Genomic DNA, 20,830 nt, shown 5'->3' on the forward strand with positions numbered 1-20,830 from the left:
CTATCAGATCTAATTCCTTAAATCTATTTGTCACCTCCACTGTGTATTCGTCAGGGATATGATTTAGTTCATACCTGAGTGGCCTAGTGCTTTTCCCTACTTTCTTCAATTTAAGCCTAAATTTTGCAATAAGAAGCTCATGATCTGAACCACAATCAGCTCCTGGTCTTGTTTTTATTGACTGGATAGAACTTTTCCATCTTTGGCTGCAGAGCACATAGTCAATCTGATTTCTGTGTTGACCGTCTGGTGATGTCCATGTGTAGAGTCGTCTCTTGGGTTGCTGGAAAAGAGTGTTTGCTATGACCATTGTATTCTCTTGACAAAATTCTACCAGCCTGTGCCCTGCTTCATTTTGTACTCCAAGGCCAAACTTACCTGTTATCCCGGTTATCTTTTGGCTTCCTACTTTAGCATTCCAATCCCCCATGATGATAAGCACATCATTTTTGGGCGTTGCTTCTAGAAGGTGTTGTAGGGCTTCATAGAACTGATCAACTTCATCCTCTTCAGCAGCAGTGGTTGGGGCGTAGACCTGGATCACTGTGATGTTGAATGGTTTGCCTTGGATTCGAACTGAGATCATTCTGTCATTTTGGGGATTGTATCCCAAGACTGCTTTTCCTACTCTCTTATTGATTATGAAGGCTACTCCATTTCTTCTGCGAGATTCTTGTCCACAGTAGTATACCTGATGGTCATCTGAATTAAATTCACCCATTCCTGTCCATTTTAGTTCACTGATTCCTAAAATGTCGATGTTCAGTCTTGTCATTTCTTGTTTAACCACGTCCAGCTTGCCTTGATTCATGGATCTGACATTCCAGGTTCCTATGGAATAAAAATCTTTACAGCATCGGACTGTCTTTTCGCCACCAGTTACTTCCACAACTGAGCGTCCTTTCGGCTTTGGCCCAGCCGCTTCATTCATTCTGGCGCTACTCGTACTAGCCGTCTGCTCATCCCCAGTAGCATATTGGACACCTTCCGACCTGAGGGGCTCATCTTCCAGCGTCATATCGTTATGCCTATTGGAACTGTCCATAGAGTTTTCATGGCAAAGATACTGGAGTGGTTTGCCATTGCCTTCTCCAGTGGATCACCTTTTGTCAGAGCTCTCAGCTATGACCTGTCCATCTTGGGTGGCCCTGCACGGCATAGCTCATAGCTTCACTGAACTACGCAAGCCCCCTTGCCACAACAAGGCAGCGATCCTTGAAGGGGATTATCCTTGATCCTTGAAGATCACATAATAACACCCCATAAAATCGCCTTTAAAACTTTGAAATGATAAAAATCACCAAGTCAAGATGGTAGAAAGCAAAAACCTCAGAGCCCTTGGCTCTCCCGGGAGCTCATTCCATTTGGTTGGGGCCAGAGACCACTAACAGATTAGTACCCACAGAGCAAAAAGCCCTGTGGGAAGCATAAGTAGATAAGTGGTCCCTTAGGCAGGGCCCATGCCACGTATGGCCTTAGAGGTCAGAACCAAAACTTTGAGCTTGATCTGGGCCATAACTGGTAACCAATGCAGCTGCCTCAGCATAGGCTGGATGTGGATCCTCTAAGATGAACCAGCTGCATTCTGCACCAGCTGGAGTTTCCAGGTCAAGGACAAGTGTAGGCCATCCTACAGTGAGTTACAGTAATCCAATCTAGAGGTGACCATCGCATGGATCATTGCGGCCAAAGTCCGGAGGCAAGTAGGACGCTAGTAGCCATGCCTGGCAAGGATGGAAAACGCTGTGTGTGCTACCTGTGACCTGTGCCTCCATTAATAGGGAGGCATCTAGAATCACTCCCAAATTCCTTGGGCAAGATGTTAAGTTGCACCCCCGCAAAGGTGAGGAGATGCACTTCCTGTCCTGCCTGTTTCCTGCTCTCCCACTTGAACCTCCATCTTGGCGGGGTTGAGTTACAGGCAGCCCTAACCACTCAGCAATGGCTTCCAAATATCTGGCAAATGTATCTGCAGAGGGGAATCCAGGTGGCCAGCCATGAGGAGACAGAGCTGGGTGTCATCTGCATTTTGATGGCAACCCAGCCTATAGCTCTGGACCAGCTGGCCTAGAGGGCACATAAAGATGTTAAATAATGTGGGGGAGAGTATCGTACCCTGTGGCACCTCACAAGGGAGTCCACATGGGCACAATAAATTCTCCCTCAATGCCACGCTCTGAGTCCAGTTCCAGAAAAAGGAGCACAGCCATTAAAGGGCTGCTCCCTGAATCCCAGCCCTGGCCAGGCAGTAGTCCAATAACTCATGGTGAACCACGTCCACCGCGTCTGACAGATCAAGTAGTACTAGTATGGCCGATCCAGCTGGCGCCAGAGATCATCCACCAAGGTGACCAACGCTGTCTCCACCCCATGGCCAGGACGAAAGCCCAACTAGTATGGATGGAGCACTGAAATATCCTCCAGGTATGCAAGGAGCTGCAGCCCTTTCAACTACCTTTCCCAGAAATGCAAGATGTGAAACTGGATGGTAGCTGGCCAGGTCCAGCAATGGTGTTTTCAGCAAGAGACAAATCACTGCCTCCTTTAGCACCTCTGGGAATTTCCCTGAAGCCAGGGAGAGGTTGATAATCTCTCCCAGAGGGCCTCCTATCTGTCAGTCACTTGTTTTGAGTAACCAGAATGGACAGGGATCAAGGGGGCAAGTGGTCGCCCTTACTGACCTCAGCAACTTGTCCACTGCAGTTTCTGAGAGTTGTCTGAAGCCATCAAACATCCCCCCCTTGGCAGCCAACAGGCCTCAAATTCCCTCTCTGTATTAATCCACAGAATATTCCAGGAATTTCACATGCCAGCTGTAATTGCAGACACTGACTAGATCTTGCAATGGGTCTTACTGGCAAAGTTGCCCTGGCACTGGCTATTCTGGAAGAGATCAGAGCCCTGCAGGATATAAAACAATTCCACATTGCCTACAAAGCCTATGGTGTGGGCCTATAGAATACCAGCAAAACTGGCCTCCTTACAAATAAATCGCATTGTATCATGTAATACCATCATACTATATATTATCATCATACCATAAATATAAAATTGTATCATATCTTATATATAAAAAGATTATCATCCTTCTGAATATGTGTTAAACGTTCCAAGCCCTCCAACTGACGCTCACTGGGAAACATGCCCACAATAGGAAGAAGGCATTATCCACTGAGGGCCAATCATGAGCCTTGTCTGCTCCTCCTCCTCTTCCTCCATGCTGCTTCCCAGCACTTGCTAGAAGGAGGAAGAGTTGGCATAAGGTGACCTAGGGAGGTAGAAGTGGCCAGCCACATTCTGCTACACTGCCAGGCCTAGCAGCCCAGATTGCCTGACTGATCTGCTTTGTTCTGTACTCTTCTGCCCTCCAGGGAGCGTGGCAGCCCACCTGGCAGCACTCCACCAGCCTACCACCTGGGCTACCCTCTAAAGGAGCCTTCCTGCCCTTCACCCTCCTAAATCCTGTCTTTGCTCTACTACAGGTGGCCCAGCTTGCTGACTGAGCCACCCTACTCTCAAGGAGCCCTCCCAACCTTCACCCTCCCCACTCCCACTTTTGCTCTCCTTCGGGCGGCACTCCAGCTTGCCAGCTGGACCATTCTACCCTCAAGGAGTTCTCCTGCCCTTTACTCTCATGCCTTTCTATGGCCTGTTTTCAAAATGGGCTTTGCTACTAGTAGGAAATAACAACTAGATGCCAGACATTTACATTAGCACTGCACTCCCCACCCCCACCAACTGAATACAGGATAGTAGCTCCTGGGGTTTTAATATAATCTGTTTTAAATAGATTGATTTTTATAATTTAAATGTTTTAATCCACTGTATTACTGTGTTGTGAATAAAACTGAGCCTTAGGGGAAGGAAGAAATATGAAAATAAATATAAAGATTTATAAATGCCACCTATATTACTGTAACTAACTATGGCTCTATCTTTAGTTAGTTACTAAAGATACTAAAAGCTCAATCAGAAGCTTCCTAACAGGTTTGTAGTGTCGTGTCTGCACACAAATAAAATAGCCATGTAAGCAACATAAATGTGTGGAAGAAACAGTTAGTGATAACTTCCCACAGAACACACACAGTGTCTGCACTTGATGTGTAGTTTAATATACTGAAAGAAAATGGATGTTTGAATCAGCTCGTCCCCTATAGAACTAAACTGACACCTGTAATCTGATTTTGGCCTCCTCCAGGGTGATCAATATGTACACAGTGTCATCTGTTAACTAAAAAGACAGTTCAAATGTGATGTTCACTGACTGATGGTGAGACATTCCCCATTTCTTAATCTACTTCATAGGACAGAGGATAAAAGGAAAACATACCACTCAGTGCATACTTAAGAGAAAGATTGGATGCAAATATTTTAAAATGTAATATAGAGGGCATCACACATCTAATGCAGTAAAGAGCAGAGATTTTCTCTACATGAAAGTCTACACCATTGCCATGAGCTTTAGAGTGACTCACCTTACCCACACACAGTATTCATTATTGAAAGCATTTTTCTTATTACCAAATCAGTTCTCGTATTAAAGCCTAGCTGGCAATCAATGACAGAAAGGTAGAATATTGGGGGTTCTAGGATACAGAGAAGTTTTAGCTCCTTCCCTACACCATTTTCTATTTAAAAGAGGAAACCCTTGTAATACTTCCTGTGATGGGATACCCATCACATACTGCTTCGCATTATCACAAACTTCAATAGAGTCCAATTAACCCACACAGCATCTAACTGGTTTGCAAATGCTAGCCCATGCCCATTACAATGATCAGCTCCTAAGATTAACATAGGCAGACCAGTTCAGACCTCTCTTTTCTAAATGGCACATGCTATCAGCAGACACAGTTATAAATTAGGAAACTACTGCAGTACTTACCCCTTGTTGAAGTTTTTGTCATCATCCACCCACTGAATGTGCACATGCTCTTGTGGCTCTTCAGCATCTATTTTACCACAAGGGACAGTGAAGTCTTTCATCTCCCTCAGAGCCTGCCTCAGGTTGTCCATATTTTCAGCTGTTATCTGGACCATGACACCATCTGAGAAACGACACAACTCAGTAACTTAAAATAATGACAGTTATGTTCCTAAAAAATGCATGACATGAATTTGACTAGATCAATGCAACAAATATTTAAATCCTAAAATAAAGCCTTTGGAATTTATATATGGTGGGAGATGGGAGATAGGGAGAAACTGAGTTTTGCATACCATTGTCACATTTGTTTAGGACCAATCTGCACTCATAAAATCAAAATACAAAGGTCACAAAGCTGACACATTCTATGAAATGCAGCCCTTATGCAACTATAAACTATAACATGCAAATGCATGTTATGCATATTACCTGCACTACCAACTATCCTGACGAACCCTGTGTGGGTGTTGCAGTCCCCTAGGCTTTTGATTCTAAGGGATTTCAATGTTCATGCTGATTTGTTGTCCCCAGGACTTGGCTCGCACCGAATGTCAGCCACTAGAGTTCTCGCAATTTGTTGCCAGTCCCACACACCAAGTTGCCACACACTAGACCTGATCCTTGGCACCGGAATAGGAGTGGATGTGACGGTGCCTAACCCCGTCCCATTGTCAGACCACTATGCCCTGAAAGCCCGGCTCTGGATGCGACCTCCTGCCTGCACGGGCAGTGGACAGATGGTAGCCTACCCACAGAGGCTAATGTATCCAGTTGGATTCCTGAATGCTCTGCAGGACCTGAAGTCTCCATACCTCCTGGGAAGAGTTGGTTGATGACTGGCAAGGCTGGATGTTGGCTGCCATTAAGGAGATCAAGCAAACTCCCTTTACTGGGGAGCCAAGGGAAAGGAAGAGGGAACTAAGATGGCTAGAGTGAGTGCGGAAGATGTCTCACAGCGAAGCATCGAGAACATCCTATCGCATGCTTATATGGGCATATGAGATGGAGGTGAAAGCTGCGAAAAGGGACTTTTTCGTGGCCTCCATCATGTCTGCTAGCTCACAACCAGCTCAATTATTAAGGGAAGTTCAGTCACTTACCACCCTGGAGGAGGGGTGCCAACATTTTAGACAACTCAATCTTAGTTATGAGGCCTCTGTGATCTGTTTTGAGGACAAAGTCTCGACCGCCGAGACCTATCACCCACACTTGATACAGAAAGGGAACTGGAGACCCCTTGGCCATCTTGGGAGAATATGTCTGATGGCTTCAAGTGGCTCTCATTAACCGAAGTATATAAGCTGCTGAACTCTATGAGGGTGACCACCTGCCCTCTGGTTCCCTGTCCTTCTTGGCTCCTAAAATCAAGCAACAGGATGATTGCAAGCCCCCTCAGGGAAATAATAAACTAGTCTCTTTCGACAGGAATTCCCAGATGTGTTGGAAGAGGTGGTGGCATGTCCACTGCTGAAAAAAATATAGAATTCCTGGGACCTGGCCAATTATCACCCTGTTTCCCATCTGACATTTCTGGGAAAGGTAACTGAAAGGGCTGGTGTGAACCAACACCCAACTCTACCTCCTGATGAATGGCTACCCAACAGAAACATTTGCCAGATGTTTGGAAACAGTGATGTTTGGCTTGCAGAGTCACCTGAAACTCAATCCTTCCAAGACTGAGTGGTTGGGTAGGAAAAGTTCAGATCAAGAAGCGCGCCTACCCAGACAGGACAGCATGCAGCTTCAGGTTGCACAGTCAGCCAGGAACCTGGGCGTGATCTTTGATATCTCCTTTTCTATGGAGGCTCAGACCACCAGAGTAGCTCATCCATCTTTGCCCGGCAAGGCTACTAGTGCCTTAGCTAACCCAGGAGCATCTAGTCACAGCAACTCGCACGACAGTCACCTCTAGATTAGACTTCTGTAACTCACTCTATACAGGCCTACCCTTGTCCCTGACCTAGAAACTGCAACTGGTGCATAATGCAGCTGCTAAGGTTCTCACTAGGACATGTTGGAGGGCCCACATCCAACCGGTTGAATTCTGGATCTGGTTCAAGGTACTGGTTTTGACCTTTAAAAACATATGTGGTCTGGATCCAGTGTATCATAGGCTTTCTGCCTATGCCCCCAGAGAGTTCTTCACTCTTCTAACAGCAATAGATTGATCGTCCCCAGCCTGAGAGAAGTCCGCTTGGCCTCAACTAGGGCCTTTTCAGTCTTGGTCTCTACCTGGTGGAATGAGCTCCTGAAAGAGCTGAGGGCCCTGATGAACTGACTGGTTTAGGCCAGTACACTGACACATTCCAGCTTGGGCCCCCCTGAAGCCTTGAAATCTGGACACTTCATGCTACTGAAAGACACAGATTGGATAACTGTTATCCTGTTGCTATTATATTGTGTATTATGTTGCTGCTGGGTTATTTTATGGGTGGTTTTAATGTATTTTTAACTTTATTGTATATTTTAATGTTGTGAGCCACCCCAAGCCAGCAACCCCAGGAGTGGCGGCATAAAAGTCCAAAGAATGACTCAAGAAATAAAGTTGGGGTTAAATGATACAGGTACCCCACTAAGTGTTCTTCTTGAATGTCAACATAAAGGTCCTGTGTAAGAAATACTTCAGCATAGTAGTAAGTAAAACCCACCTCTGAAAATGTATTCTTATTATTATAGATAATAATCATACTAAATTGAAAAAAGTGATGCTGCTTCAGTGATCTTCTAAAGTTCACCTGAGTGTGGATCTTCCCATATTCACAGTCAAACAATCATACATGCAGAAGTATAAACTGACAATCAATTACATTAAAATTATGCCCCTGAGGCATTCATCCCTTAAAAAAAAACAATCACATTTCCATGCATACAGTTTAAAAAAAAACACTACCAGGTACTATTATCATGGAAGCCATGTTCTCCTTTATACGTTAAAAATAGACTAGTGCCTTGGAACTCGCCATCATTTAAAAAATCCTCAGCAAACCAACTGTTTAATTTTAAAACAGTAATAAAACATGTTCTGTAAATCAGTGGTCCCCAACCTTTTTATCACCGGGGACCACTCAACGCCTTTTACTGAGGCCCAGTGGGGGGGGGGGAAGTTTACTCCTCTACTCTCAACCACTGCCCTAATGCTCTTTGATCGCTATGGTAATGTTTAAACATCCCTTCAAAATAAGATACAGACACGCCACAACAATGAAGTGTGTTGTGAAGGGCGGGGGGGGGGGGAGAAGGCATCCTTCGGGGCCCACTTCCAATTAGTCGAAGGATCACATGTGGTCCGCGGCCCACAGGTTGGGGATCGCTACTGTAAATAACAGGAGTTCTATTTACACTAATGTTGATCTGCCACAGACTAATTGTGTGTACCTTGCAATAGCTCAGACCTTATCTTACCTTCTACAATACTGGACTTTGCAAGATAGCCAGATGAAGATTTTAAAGCTCCACTGAACACAAAAAAGCTTGCTCCAGTCACTGCAACAAAAGATTCATATCACATATATACAAGATGGATTTCAAGGAAAGATCACTCAAAAACAATCCAGGACAGGATAATGCAGCACAGATTTATGCAAACTGTATTTCTGATGCTTGATCAAAGCTTGAGGCAATAGTTTTCTAAACACAAGTTCAGTTATTAAGAGCAAAGCTTATTACTATTAACATATTTCACCAGCTTTTATTTAAAACACAAGTTTACCACTGCACTATTTCTATTTAAAAGGTCATCCTACAGTCACAGGAATTATGACTTCTGATCAGAGTCCCATTTCTTAATGGATCGTATTTTTCATTCCTTCTTGTCCAAGCAATAGATGGTTCCAGACTCCTTCTGAAAGTATAGTTTTCACTGGACACAGCAGGTACTACAGACTTGTGCTCTCTTTGTGAAAATCTATATATTACAAGTGAAGCAAAAAGCTAAGCAAACCCAATCAACATAATCTCCAGAATCCAACAGTCTGAGACCCAAACTATGATACTCCCAACATCTTGCACTATTGAAGAAAATCCCGTACTCCCCATGTGAGTAGCCAGCCAAAGTGTCAGTCTTTGAAAGATCAGTGTGCAGCCTGGGGAAACTGCTGGATTCTACTTTGCTCCTGGAATCCTAGTTAGTTGCAGTACTAGATTTTTAAAATTTGCTGTATCTGGTGAATGAACTACTATGTCCCATAACCTAATCGCCAGAACCTGGTGATTATAATTCAAACTGTAGTAACCCTAAAATTGGATTGTTGCAAGTGGGGTACATGGGACTGCTTTTGAAGACTGTCTAGAAGCTTCTGCTGATAGACCCATTTGTTAAAAACATGACTCCAACTCTAGCACAGCCAGATTCCAATAAATATTATCAAGAATTCTTCTCTCTACAAGTGCACTTCTCATCACAGTAATATAATTTGTTGATGTCAGGTGCCAATTTGCCAAAGTAAAGTTACAATGAGTAAATGTTGATCCCCACTGGGTGAGACAGGTATAGCACAACTACTGCTGCCCAGAAATATTTGAGCAAACAACAAAAAATGACATAAGATCCAACCACAGGATTGGCAAGTGAGCACTAAGTACTCCAACTGAGCTGAACTCCATGCCAATTTGTCCACTACATAGCATATGAACATTTGTTTCAGGAGATATTGAGTATGAAAACTCAGTTTTCTGATTGTGTGTTTACCTTGTAAAAGAGCTTAATAACAACAGTATAAAATGGTGCAGCAACAGGCTATTTATGGAGAAAAGGCCTCTAAACTTACCCTTCCGCGGTTGATTATGAATACTGATGGCCTGTGTCTGGTAGTTCCCATCATCATTCTGTACACACACTAGGTGAGAGTCTGCCCTCTCGTTAAAGCATGCTCCACCTGCTAGAACATGTTCATTGGATTTATTCATGGCTTTCATCATCTGCAACCCAATTACAAACAGAATTGGCCTTTCTGTATCATCAGCTAACATAAAAGGAAAACATTTTGCATTGTTCCTGGACAGAGACACAGCTGAGATTGTTATTGTTGAACAAGGGCAGGAAACATCCAAGTATCCCTCCATGCTTTCCTGTTCCAGCTGAAAATCCTCTTCCAGAGACCCAGTTTGGTGTAGTGGGTAGGAGTGCGGACTTCTAATCTGGCGAGCTGGGTTTGATTCCGCGCTCCCCCACATGCAGCCAGCTGGGTGACCTTGGGCTCACCACAGCACTGATAAAGCTGTTCTGACCGAGCAGTGATCTCAGGGCTCTCTCAGCCTCACCCACCTCACAGGATGTCTGTTGTAGGGAGAGGAAAGGGAAGGCAACTGTAAGCCGCTTTCAGCCTCCTTTGGGTAGAGAAAAGCAGCATATAAGAACCAACTCTTCTTCTTCTTTTATTTTTGCAAACTACGTTGGAAGCCATTTTCATCAGTCCCAAGGATCACTTACATTTGCCCCTCAATTAGCGGACTACCCTCCTGAGAGAGGTCTGCCTGGCTTCATCACCACTTGCCATTCAGTGAATAACAAGCACACAGTTGCTTCAGGAGACATTCTGGCAGCTACATCTATATCATTCCTTTGTGCTTTTATATTTAACTAGTTTCAAAGCCCCTTTATAAAAAGGGGTTTTGAAAGGCGCGTCAGACCGGCAGGGAGGGAACCCCCAGCAGCCGTGCTTCGCGCGACTGCTGGGGGTTCCCTCGGGCGGCGGTCTGACGCGGCGAGAGGCGCTTCGCGCCTCTCACCGCGTCAGTCCGGGAGCAACTGCGAGCCGCGCTGCACGCGGCTCGCAGTTGCTCAGCCTGGGAATCGGAGGGACCAATCGGCAGGCGCTTCGCGCCTGCCGATTGGTCCCTCCGATTGTCTGTCATGAGGAAGGGTCCAACCCGGACCCTTCCTCATCACGGACAAAGCCCACCTCTAGGGGGCTTAACGAATTATTTAGTCCGTGGCGCCCGTGGCGCCACGGGCTGTTTAAAGATGTGTCCTGCTTGATATCTGGGTTCTAATTATTGTAATCGAATTTTTACTGTTACCTAGCTTTGGAATGAAAGGCAGTGTGGTGTAGTGGGTAAGAGTGGCAGCCTCTAATCTGGAGAACCAGGTTTGATTCCCCACTCTTCCACATGCAGGCAGCTGGGTGACCTTGAGCTAGTCACAGTTCTCAGAGCTCCCTCAGCCCCACCTACCTCATAGGGTGTCGGTTGTGGGGAGAGGAAAGGAAGGTGATCGTAAGCTGCCTTAAAACTCCTTCAGGTAGTGAAAAAGCTGGATATAAAAATAAACTTTTATTCTTCTTAATAAATTGTTTATTTTGTTCAATCACAGCAGTTTTTCTAAAACTAAAGTGTCATATAACATATTCATAATACATACCTCATTGTATCTGTTGCTGGGAATTTTTATGCTAGTTTTCCTCACTTCCATATCAACCACTAAACCTTGGACAACTGGCAATGTATACTGGTAGTTTCTGAAATCCTGTCAATGTACAGAACAATAAAATAATTGAACAGGACAAGCACTATGATCTGGTATTAAAATATTGCATATTGTATGCATCTGCAAAAAGCAAAATTCTTTTGTTTTATACACAATGTGAAAAAAAATCAAAGGGGAATTAGCAAATACAGCAACAAAACATTCCTCAATGCCACAGCTTTTTATATCATCCTGATGCTGCAACACTCTTTCCTGAAAGTACACTACAGATTTGGTATGGCTACATATTTATGCTTTTTCATACCAAGACATACAGCTGCATCAGTATTCCAGAGAACAGTCCCTTAAATCCAGGGTAAAAGAGTACCACAGGACTCTTTAAAAACATGAAGAACCTTTAATGATTAATTTACAAGACTTGACTGGTATCAAGTGGTATGCAGAGGTAGTTCAAATCTCCAGAAATGTTAAAGGTTTTTGAGGTTTTATTTTTATGTGTGAAAAGGTAATTAGATGCACAAAGATCTAGCATTTATAAATGAATATCTAAGCTAAGCAATATGGATATTTAACTAGGGACAGGCAGGAATCTAAAAAACAGTAGTTTGGGGTAGTCCATGAAGCAAATCTCAAGCTGAGTCAAGTGGGTCCCACACAAACTGAACCAGTTTGGTTCCCCCTTTCCCCAAGCCAGGAGAAATGGGATGTCATCCAGGGGGGCGGGGACAACCTGGGAAGGAGCTTCATTTAATCCTTTGATCTTGTTTCCCCCCTTTGAAGCAGTGGAGAGCAAAACGAAAGGTTTAAATGGTTGCGGACCACTCAACCATTTGGGTTTTTTTATCCCCCACCTTCAAACAGACCCCTTACTGCTCAGTTGTCAGGTTTAAATGACTGTTTCCAAACAGCCAAACCAAACTGGCCAAAAAATCCAGTAAATCTTCAGGGAATGCAACTTGGCCAAAACATTGGTTTTGGAGCTCTAAACTGGCCCAAGTTCAGCCCAAATTTTGGCTCATTAGCCAGTTTAAGCCCATCCTTAGCTATAACCATATTTACAGAATCATAGTCTATGACATGGATCACCAAGGTTTGAATCTGCAAGAATGTTTGTGCAAATTGAAAGATTTCTGCCCTGTTGGAGCCTGACATTCTCACCTTTTTCTCCCAATGCAGTTCCTAAGTAGCAACATTTAAGGAGGCATTTCGGGAGAGACAGTCACGCTCCATGCATAGAAAACATTTTGTCCATAGAAATGCTCCAGTGGATCCAAGCCCCAGATATCATATCCATTCCCTTTATCATCTCTTTGGAAAAAGTAATTTCATAATAATCACTTACTGCAAGGAGGTTCATAATTGTGTGTCCAGTCTCTCCAAACAATGGCTTCCGAAACCTGACACTGAAAAGCGGGCAGGGATACACTAAGAAAATGTTAAAAAATTGAGAAATTATTCAGATTTATCTTCTGAAATGGTTATTCAATTTTAAAAAAACATGCACTTGGCTGCTGGAAAGCCAGCTATAGAAAAGTATTAACAGGAAGGTGATCAAAATAACAGAACTGACAACCTGTTACTATTGCATTTTTAACAATGTCAATATAAAACCACACACAAGTGACTTGAACTTTAACTTACTCAATGAACACAAATGCAAGTACTCTGAATACAAAATTTATAATCTCTGCTTCTGTCAACAGCCCCCTGAGATTTTTAAAATGAATATTGAAGGTGAATGGACACACACCACACAGCCAGAGGGGCTGCAGTGAGGAGGGGAACTGACAAAATCTTATTTGGGCCAACAGAACTATCACAGGCAGAACTGCTTGACTGAGTGACTTCTACAAGCTCACCCCCATCACTGCAGCCCTACCCTGGGGCCATGTGACCTTTGCGTATGGGTTCTACTTACTCCAGTATAAGCTTTTCAGAGGTCTCAAAAGAGCTGCTGGGGGAACAGGAAGGAAAGTAAAGATCCACACACTTTTTAGAACTGACCCTAGATGTTCAGTTTTTAGTCAATAGTATCAGCTGCACAACACAAATATCCATGTGAGAATCGTTCATTGTACTTTAGATAAAACCACAGAAGAATTTGAAGTGTTTTCTAAATGCAAAATTTATACTGGCAGAGCATGCACTTTGTCATCAACACACTGCTGTGCCAGGGAGAGAAAAATCATCTCTTTCATCTTCCATATATTTTAAAAATTATCACAAAAGAAAGAAAAACAACAAGATTTCTGACATGCTAGCTTAAAGGTTTGGGAAATCGAGCACTTGTTGCAGTAAGTGGAGCATATCAGCTCACAATTAAGGGAAAGATGGCCGCTTCAGCACATCCAACCTTCACACACAGGAATGATAGGATCCTTCAGCTTTTTACTTGGAGCACAGTAGTATTCTAGGGAAGATGTTTCCTACTCCATCAACAATTCTTGCATTCCTATTTTCATATACCAAAACCAAATAAATAGTACACAGAAGCCACTGTGTGGATGTGACATACCACTCTTAACGGATGACAATCAACTGTAGCTTACAATCATTATGGACACGTGAGCAACTCAGCTTAAAGACTAGTTACTGCCTTGTGTCTAATGAGACCATATCTAATGAGAGCCACTCATAAAGTGGACCTTGTGGAATAGCTGCCCCTGAATTTTTGCCCTTGCTGATGAGTGGATTCCTAGAAATGGCTTTTGTGTACACAGTGGAATCCTGAAATGGGGGCAGTGAACCTGCAGAAAATACCAGCCCCTCTTCTGAAGATGGAATTGCCTTTTTGTCTGCAGGATGCAAGCCATTGTACCGGCTTTTAACTTGTACTTTCAAATGTATTTAGGCTGCAAATACTTCTGAAAGGCTATGTATACAAAAGCAACATTCTGCAGTTCCAACATTACACATGTAAATCAAGGAATGACTGTGGTTTAATGTGATTATTTTAACATGGAAAATTCACATGATCCAACAATAGCGTCATAGAGAGAACGCATGATACTTACACCTGTATTCAGCTCCAAGTCTCAGCATTAATCGGATGGGAAACACTTTGGCCCATGGAGTCTCCCATTTCTGGATAAGAATCCCAAATAAGTATGGTGGAGTCGGGAGTACCAAGTCCTGCAGTGACTGGTATGCAGGTGTAACATACAAGAAGCCACCATGTTCCTTACTGTTTAGGAAACTCTGGCTGAAAAATGAGTGTCCCAAATTTCCCACAACATTACCTATAAAATCAAAAAAAGCCTAGTTGTTTTAAAGAATATAGATATCAGCAATTGTATTAAAATGGCACTCTGTCCCTATTTGCAATTACACAAATATTCATAGAATATTTCAATGTTATACTGAAATTGCACATTAGCCATTATCTGTGCCTCAAATTGTGGATAGAAGGGTAGAACTATGGTGGTGGTAGCTACCAAAAAAAGATAGTGAGAAGGGAGGGCTAGGGTAAGAACTGCTCTTTCATGCAAAAATATTTTCCTTGGCCTCTTGGGTGGAAACAGCGGGAAGGAAAGAGAGGAACATGTGCATGCATATAAACTTGCACCCACTGTGTCATTTACTTCTGCACTTGGCTGTGTGGACTACTACACTTGACTGCACCTATTCAAAGAGGTAACTGATCTACCCTTTCTCTTGTTTTTTTTTTTAAGATAGCTTTCCAGGGGAAATTAGGTGTTATATTCTATGTTATCTCTGTAGTGTTATAAAGGGGGAAAATAGCATATTATTGCTGATTGTTTTATTCACACAATGTACACTAAAATATCTGCTTTCAGTTCTTTCTTAAAGCCACATTCAGGCTCTTGATAAAACAACTCATAAACTCAAGCTAGATTAGTCATGTTCTCAACCACAGCACCACTTTTCTTATTTTTAACTGGAGGAGTGTGCTTTAATACCGCAATTATTGTGTGTTTGGATGCAAGCCAACAGGTCTAGTAGGTTGCAAAATGAAAGCTTTGTACATGTACAAAAGATGACTTCAGCTTAGTCATTTGTTAATTGACAGTTTTTAGAAGTATGTCTTAGGTGTAATGGGCACAATACGTGTTAATAAAGTTGCTTCAAAGAATTTCTCTTCCAATGGTGTGTGCACATCTGCATTTTCCCAGTGTTTCTTCTGATTTAAAAAGGTTTAAAAAAAGACAGGCATACATAAAAACTAACTACTCACATAATAAATGGTATTAAAATATATAGCAATGGATCTGTTTGTTGTAGGTGAGGGACAGATGGGCAAAATATGCTGTGACAATTAAGGTGATAGGTTAGTTCTGTTGAGTTTGCTGCCACATTGGCACTGAGTTCAGCTGTTTGCCCTAGGAGGTTAGCACTGATTCTGATGTCCTTGCAGAAATCTCTTTCCTCCCACCACCACCCATGTTTCTACTTCAGAGATTCTTATTTTGAACTTCAGAGATTCTCAGTTTTTACCTTAGTTATGTTGAGTTTTGGCACTGCCACAGTTGCACTAGTTCTGCTAGGAACATTGCACTGGTTCTGCTGCTGGTCTTGCAAAAAAAAGCCCCCCCCCCCCCCCACACACACACACACTTCATTTTCTACTGCAGAGATTCTCTGGAACTTTCTGTTGGGCTTGTATTGCTTTGCTATTCTTTCCCCATTGGAAAAAATGGATGGGGGCACCTTCTTTGGGTACCCATAGAATTGGAGCCCCTGTTTCAACCTATTTGAAACTTCAGGGTTCTTTTGAGGGTCCAGGAGCTATACTGCAAATTTGGTCAGTCTATCTCACCCCACTCCCATCCCAGAATGCTGGATATACTGCCACTGACTTTAATGTCGTCGTCCCCCCCCCCCCATAACAGACCTGAAAAATCAAGGGATTTCATAGTATTTACCGAATCTAAATACCATACTGGTACTGACATTCAGGAACATTGGGAAATACTGATATTTTTCAGGTCTAATATACCTGAATTTTTAAAAAAAATCTTGCACACCCCTAATATACCCTGTATATTCTTTCTGCAGTGATTCCTGTATTTCTTCTGTAAAGATCACATGAGAACACACAAGACTGACAAATTTCTAGTCCAATACTACAGCAGTCCGCAACCTTTTTGAGGTTGCGGCCCATTGCCAAGGAGTGGTGGGACAAGGCGACCCGGGCCCTGCGTATGTGTGACAGCCCTGAGCAAACATGCATGCGCGAACCTACCAGTTTTGCACATGCGTGCATACACGGGGCTACAGCGTATGTGCATTTGCGCTCCTGGCGGGGGTGCAAATGCGCATGTGCAGCTGCTCTGTCTGCGCATGCATGAGACTGCCGGGTGTGTGCGTTTGTGCCCCTCCGGGTGCAGATGCGCATGCGTGGCAGGTCTGTGCATAAACGTTTGCGTCTGCGGCATGCCGCGCTTCCTTCTCCCCCCCCCCGCAGCAAGAAGCTTGGCGGGCTGCGAGCTAATCGGCCGCTTTGGCAGCCTATTTGCTCACGGCCTGGCAAGCTTCTCGCTGCGTGGGTGGGGTGGGGAGAAGGAGCCGCAGCCCGCTGCCAAGGCTCTCACGGCCCGACACCGAGCCGCAGACCAGGGGTTGATGACCCCCGCAATACTAAGAAATGCAGTTAACTCAGTGTAGGTGTCTTAGCAGCCTCCAGGTGCATGGCACACATATATATTTGCTGCTTTTCCTTCTTTTTTGTAACCAGAAACTAGCTGCTCCCTTCTCCTATGATAACAGGTATGGTAGACTTGGTCTTAAATTTGTATTTTCAATTACAATGTACAATTATGGGTATTCAATAATGCCAGACTAGAAAAATTCTGACAGTAAAATGGAACAATACATTTATTATGCCAGCAATGGCCAGAGGACAGGTTTCTCCACCTCAGTCACCATACCCCTGTGCCTTTGGGTATGTACATCCCCCCCTAACTACTTCTTCAGTCATGACAACTTGCAGCTTCTGGCTACTGCTGGACTTCTAACAGCCAGTGCTGCCAACCAATATCATCCTTGAACATTTCCTTCGGTCTTAGCCTAGTTTGAGCTGTCAAAGAACTCCTGGGCAGCTGGGCTTGCTTGCCTACCTACTGTGTAAAACAGTTTTGTGGCTTGGGATGAGGAGTGATCCCAGACATGGAGGCTGTTGTGAAGACATTCCCAACAGTGCAGTGTTTGTTCATTATGTATTCCTATGTTGGGGTAATGGTCATGGTCAGTGGCCAACACAATGTGGCAGATGAAGTAAGGTAATGTACACAGAAACAAAAAATTCCATTTTTAAATATAGGCTAATGGGGTCTGAACTTGCTGAGAATGAGAAGGGAAAAGCTTCTGGAGTCATAGTAGGTTACTCAGTGAATGTGTCAACAAAGTGTGCTGCAACAGTGAAAAAGGCAAACTGTATGTTGGGAGTTATTAGGAAATGGATCAAGAACAGAACATCACAGAGCTGGAAAAAGTACAGAAGAGGGCAACCAAGCAGATTAGGGGGTCAGGGGGCTGGTGCATCGTTCCTCTGAGGAAAGGCTGAAGGAAGGGGGACATGAGAGACTTTTATAAAATTATACAAAGAAAACTTTTTATCTTCCAAAATACTAGAATCTGTTGGCATTTAATGACGCAGATGGGTAGTAGACTTTGGACAGGCAAACTGAAACACTTTGTTATACACAAGAGTGATTATAATGTGGAATTCACTCCCACAAGCATAGATAGCTTTTAAAAGGGGATTAAATAGATTCAGTCGCTATTAGACATGGTAAGAAAAGAGAACCACCAAGTTCAAAGGCAGAAAATCTTTTGAGCACCAGTGCCAGGAAAAGGCAACCTCAGGGGAAGACCTTGGCCTCTATGTGCTGCTACGGACCCCCCAGAGGAACTGTTTGGCCAGTGTGAAACAGGATGTTGGACTACATGGACCGCTGGTCTGATCCAACAGAGGTCTTATGTTCTTAATGAGCTTGATTTGATTAATAGCAACCCTCATTCCCCAAGAAATGTAAGATAAATCTTTTATTGTAGCTGTAAAACTGTATTACTAGGAGGTTTTACAGTATTTCCTTAATTTTTATAAACCTACATTGCAGACTGATAATTATATTGGTAACGACAGCTCTCTTTGACCAAAGTGGACAAGTTACTAGGCTAAATAAGGGCAAATATCTGCCCCCTTGATCCCTGTCCATCTTGGCTGCTCCGCAGGGCCGAACAGCAGATAGGAGGCCTGCTCAGGGACATTATCAAACTCTCCCTGACTACTGGGGAGTTCCCTGAGGCTTTAAAGGGGGCAATCGTCTAACACTTGCTGAAGAAACCATCACTTGATCTGCAGAACCCATCCAACTACCATGACTGTTAACAAATCCACCTAACCCCTGGGTCTCAGTACGAGTTGAGCTAAGGCTCTTTGCAGTTTCACCTTCCTTTAATGCGATTGTTGTTATTGTTATTATGTTAATGTTATTGTTGTTATCACCTTATTGTTACGAGAATGATGTTATCCGTACCATTTTGTTGTTTCATGTAAACCACCCTGAGCCTTCGGGGAGGGCAGTATATAAATACAATAAATAAAATAAAAATAAATAAAATAAATCTGTAGGACAGCCCTTCGATGGCTGCTTTCCTTCCTACAGAACCAGACACAGAAGGTCACTGTGGGGGATGAGTTGTCAAGCCCCTTTTGATTCCCATGTGGAGTTCTGCAGGGGTCAGTCCTCTCCTCCACACTTTTTAACATCTTTATGCACCCCCAGGCCCAGCTGGCCCAGAGTTTGGGGCTGGGCTGTCATTAGTATGCTAATGACACCCATCTCTATCTCCTCATAGACTGCTGCATAGGTTCCCCCCCCGATACATTTTCCAGTTGTTTGGAAGCCATAGCTGGATGGTTAGAGCAGATTCGCCTGAAACTTAACTCCTCTAAAACAGAGGTTCTGTGGCTGGGAAGGAAGGGGGCAGATCAGGAAGTATGTTTACCTGACCTGGCCGGGGTGCAACTCAACACTGCATCCTCTGCTAGGAATCTGGGCGTGATTTTTAGATAACTCACTTACTATGGAGGCACAGATCACAAGAGTAGCACCCCCAGTGCTTTTTCATCTTCGCCAGGTGAGGCTACTAGTGCCCTACCTGTCCTCGGAACACCTGGCTACAGTGATCCATGAGATAGTCTTAACTTTTGTAACTTGACTTTTGTAACTCATTCTACGTGGGTCTATCCTTGTCCTTGACCTGGAAATTGGTGCAAAATGCAGCAGCCAGGGTCCTCACTGGAACACCTTGGAGGGCCCATATCCATCTGGTGTTGAGGCAGTTGCATTGGTTGCCAGTTGTATCCCGAATCAAGGTCAAGGTTCTGGTTTTGACCTTTAAGCCCTTTCATGATCTGGACCCCATATATCTGAAGGACTGCCTAATGCCTTATGCTCCTTACAGGGCTGTGCATTCTGTGGGTACTAACCTGTTCGTGATTCCTGGTCCACAAGAGTTTTGCCTTTCGTTCCTGGCCCCGACCAAGTGGAATGAGCTCTCAGAAGAGTTACGAGCCCTGCAGGAGCTTCCACAGTTTTGCAGAGAGCGTAAAACGGAGCTTTTCCGACAGGTCTTTGGTTGAGACCAGGGCGCAGAAGATTGTAGGGGCCCCTCCACAACAAAGAACTATTGGCATCCCTGGAAACTGGGGCCCGGAGATGCTGACAGAGTGGGGAACATGGGAGGTGGAGGAGGGTTTTTTATTCTTCTCGTTGCTGGAGTAGGTTGTGATCTGGTTATGGTTTTTATGTTTTCATGTATTGGGGTTTTATTCTAGTTGTAGCCTGCCGCAAGTCAATTATGAGAGCGATGGGTAAGAAATCTAATAATTAATTAAATAAATAAACAACGCCACAGATAAATACTTATGAAACTTGTATGGTTGTTACCTAGTAGCAAGCTACCTATTAAAAGAGCATCTGTATGGCCACTTCTCTTGATTTCAAAACAGGCATTGTAATGTCACTGCATCTTGGATGAAAATTTAAGTATTCAGCCCACCTGCAGAAAGACAGGATGGGACCTTGAAAGTATTGAAATTTCACTTCTTTGTGAATTGCAAAAATGTCATATGCAACCCAAGCACATGCAACTGCTGAGGCCCATGCATACATATCTCAAACATTTGGGACATTTATGCAATATAATAAACATAAAGACATTTTTTCCTGTACAAGTAGTCTTATTTACTGCTTAACAATGGCTACCAGCACAGTAATCTATCAATGAGAACAAATTTTTATTCCAGAGGCACCTTGAAGACCTACAAATTTTTATTCAAGAAAACTTTGTTCGTCTTAAGTGTGCCACAGCTCAAATGCTGTTCTGCTGCTTCAGACCAACATGGCTACCCATCTGAATCAATCTACTCGTGATAATTTGTATAGCCACAGTGCTATATTCCTCTCAAAAAACTACAAGATAGTATTTCAGAGTATCAAAAATATAATTCA

At 43.6% G+C, this 20,830-nt stretch overlaps 1 protein-coding gene across 5 annotated transcripts in view; it reads right to left on the reverse strand.

The window, feature by feature from the left end:
* ZFYVE9 (zinc finger FYVE-type containing 9) overlaps nt 1-20,830 on the reverse strand; it is a 71,373-nt gene that overhangs the window by 9,444 nt on the left and 41,099 nt on the right. For all 5 annotated transcript variants that reach the window (XM_077333745.1, XM_077333743.1, XM_077333746.1 and 2 more), the window contains 6 exons: nt 14,366-14,590; nt 12,694-12,776; nt 11,286-11,390; nt 9,694-9,844; nt 8,330-8,410; nt 4,886-5,048 (listed from right to left, as the gene is read on the reverse strand). In XM_077333745.1, the coding sequence (XP_077189860.1) occupies nt 4,886-5,048; nt 8,330-8,410; nt 9,694-9,844; nt 11,286-11,390; nt 12,694-12,776; nt 14,366-14,590 (808 nt within the window). The remainder of the gene's footprint in view (nt 1-4,885; nt 5,049-8,329; nt 8,411-9,693; nt 9,845-11,285; nt 11,391-12,693; nt 12,777-14,365; nt 14,591-20,830) is intronic.

This window comes from Paroedura picta, chromosome 4 (genome assembly GCF_049243985.1).
Source record: "Paroedura picta isolate Pp20150507F chromosome 4, Ppicta_v3.0, whole genome shotgun sequence".
NCBI classification, from domain to species: Eukaryota; Metazoa; Chordata; class Lepidosauria; order Squamata; family Gekkonidae; genus Paroedura; species Paroedura picta.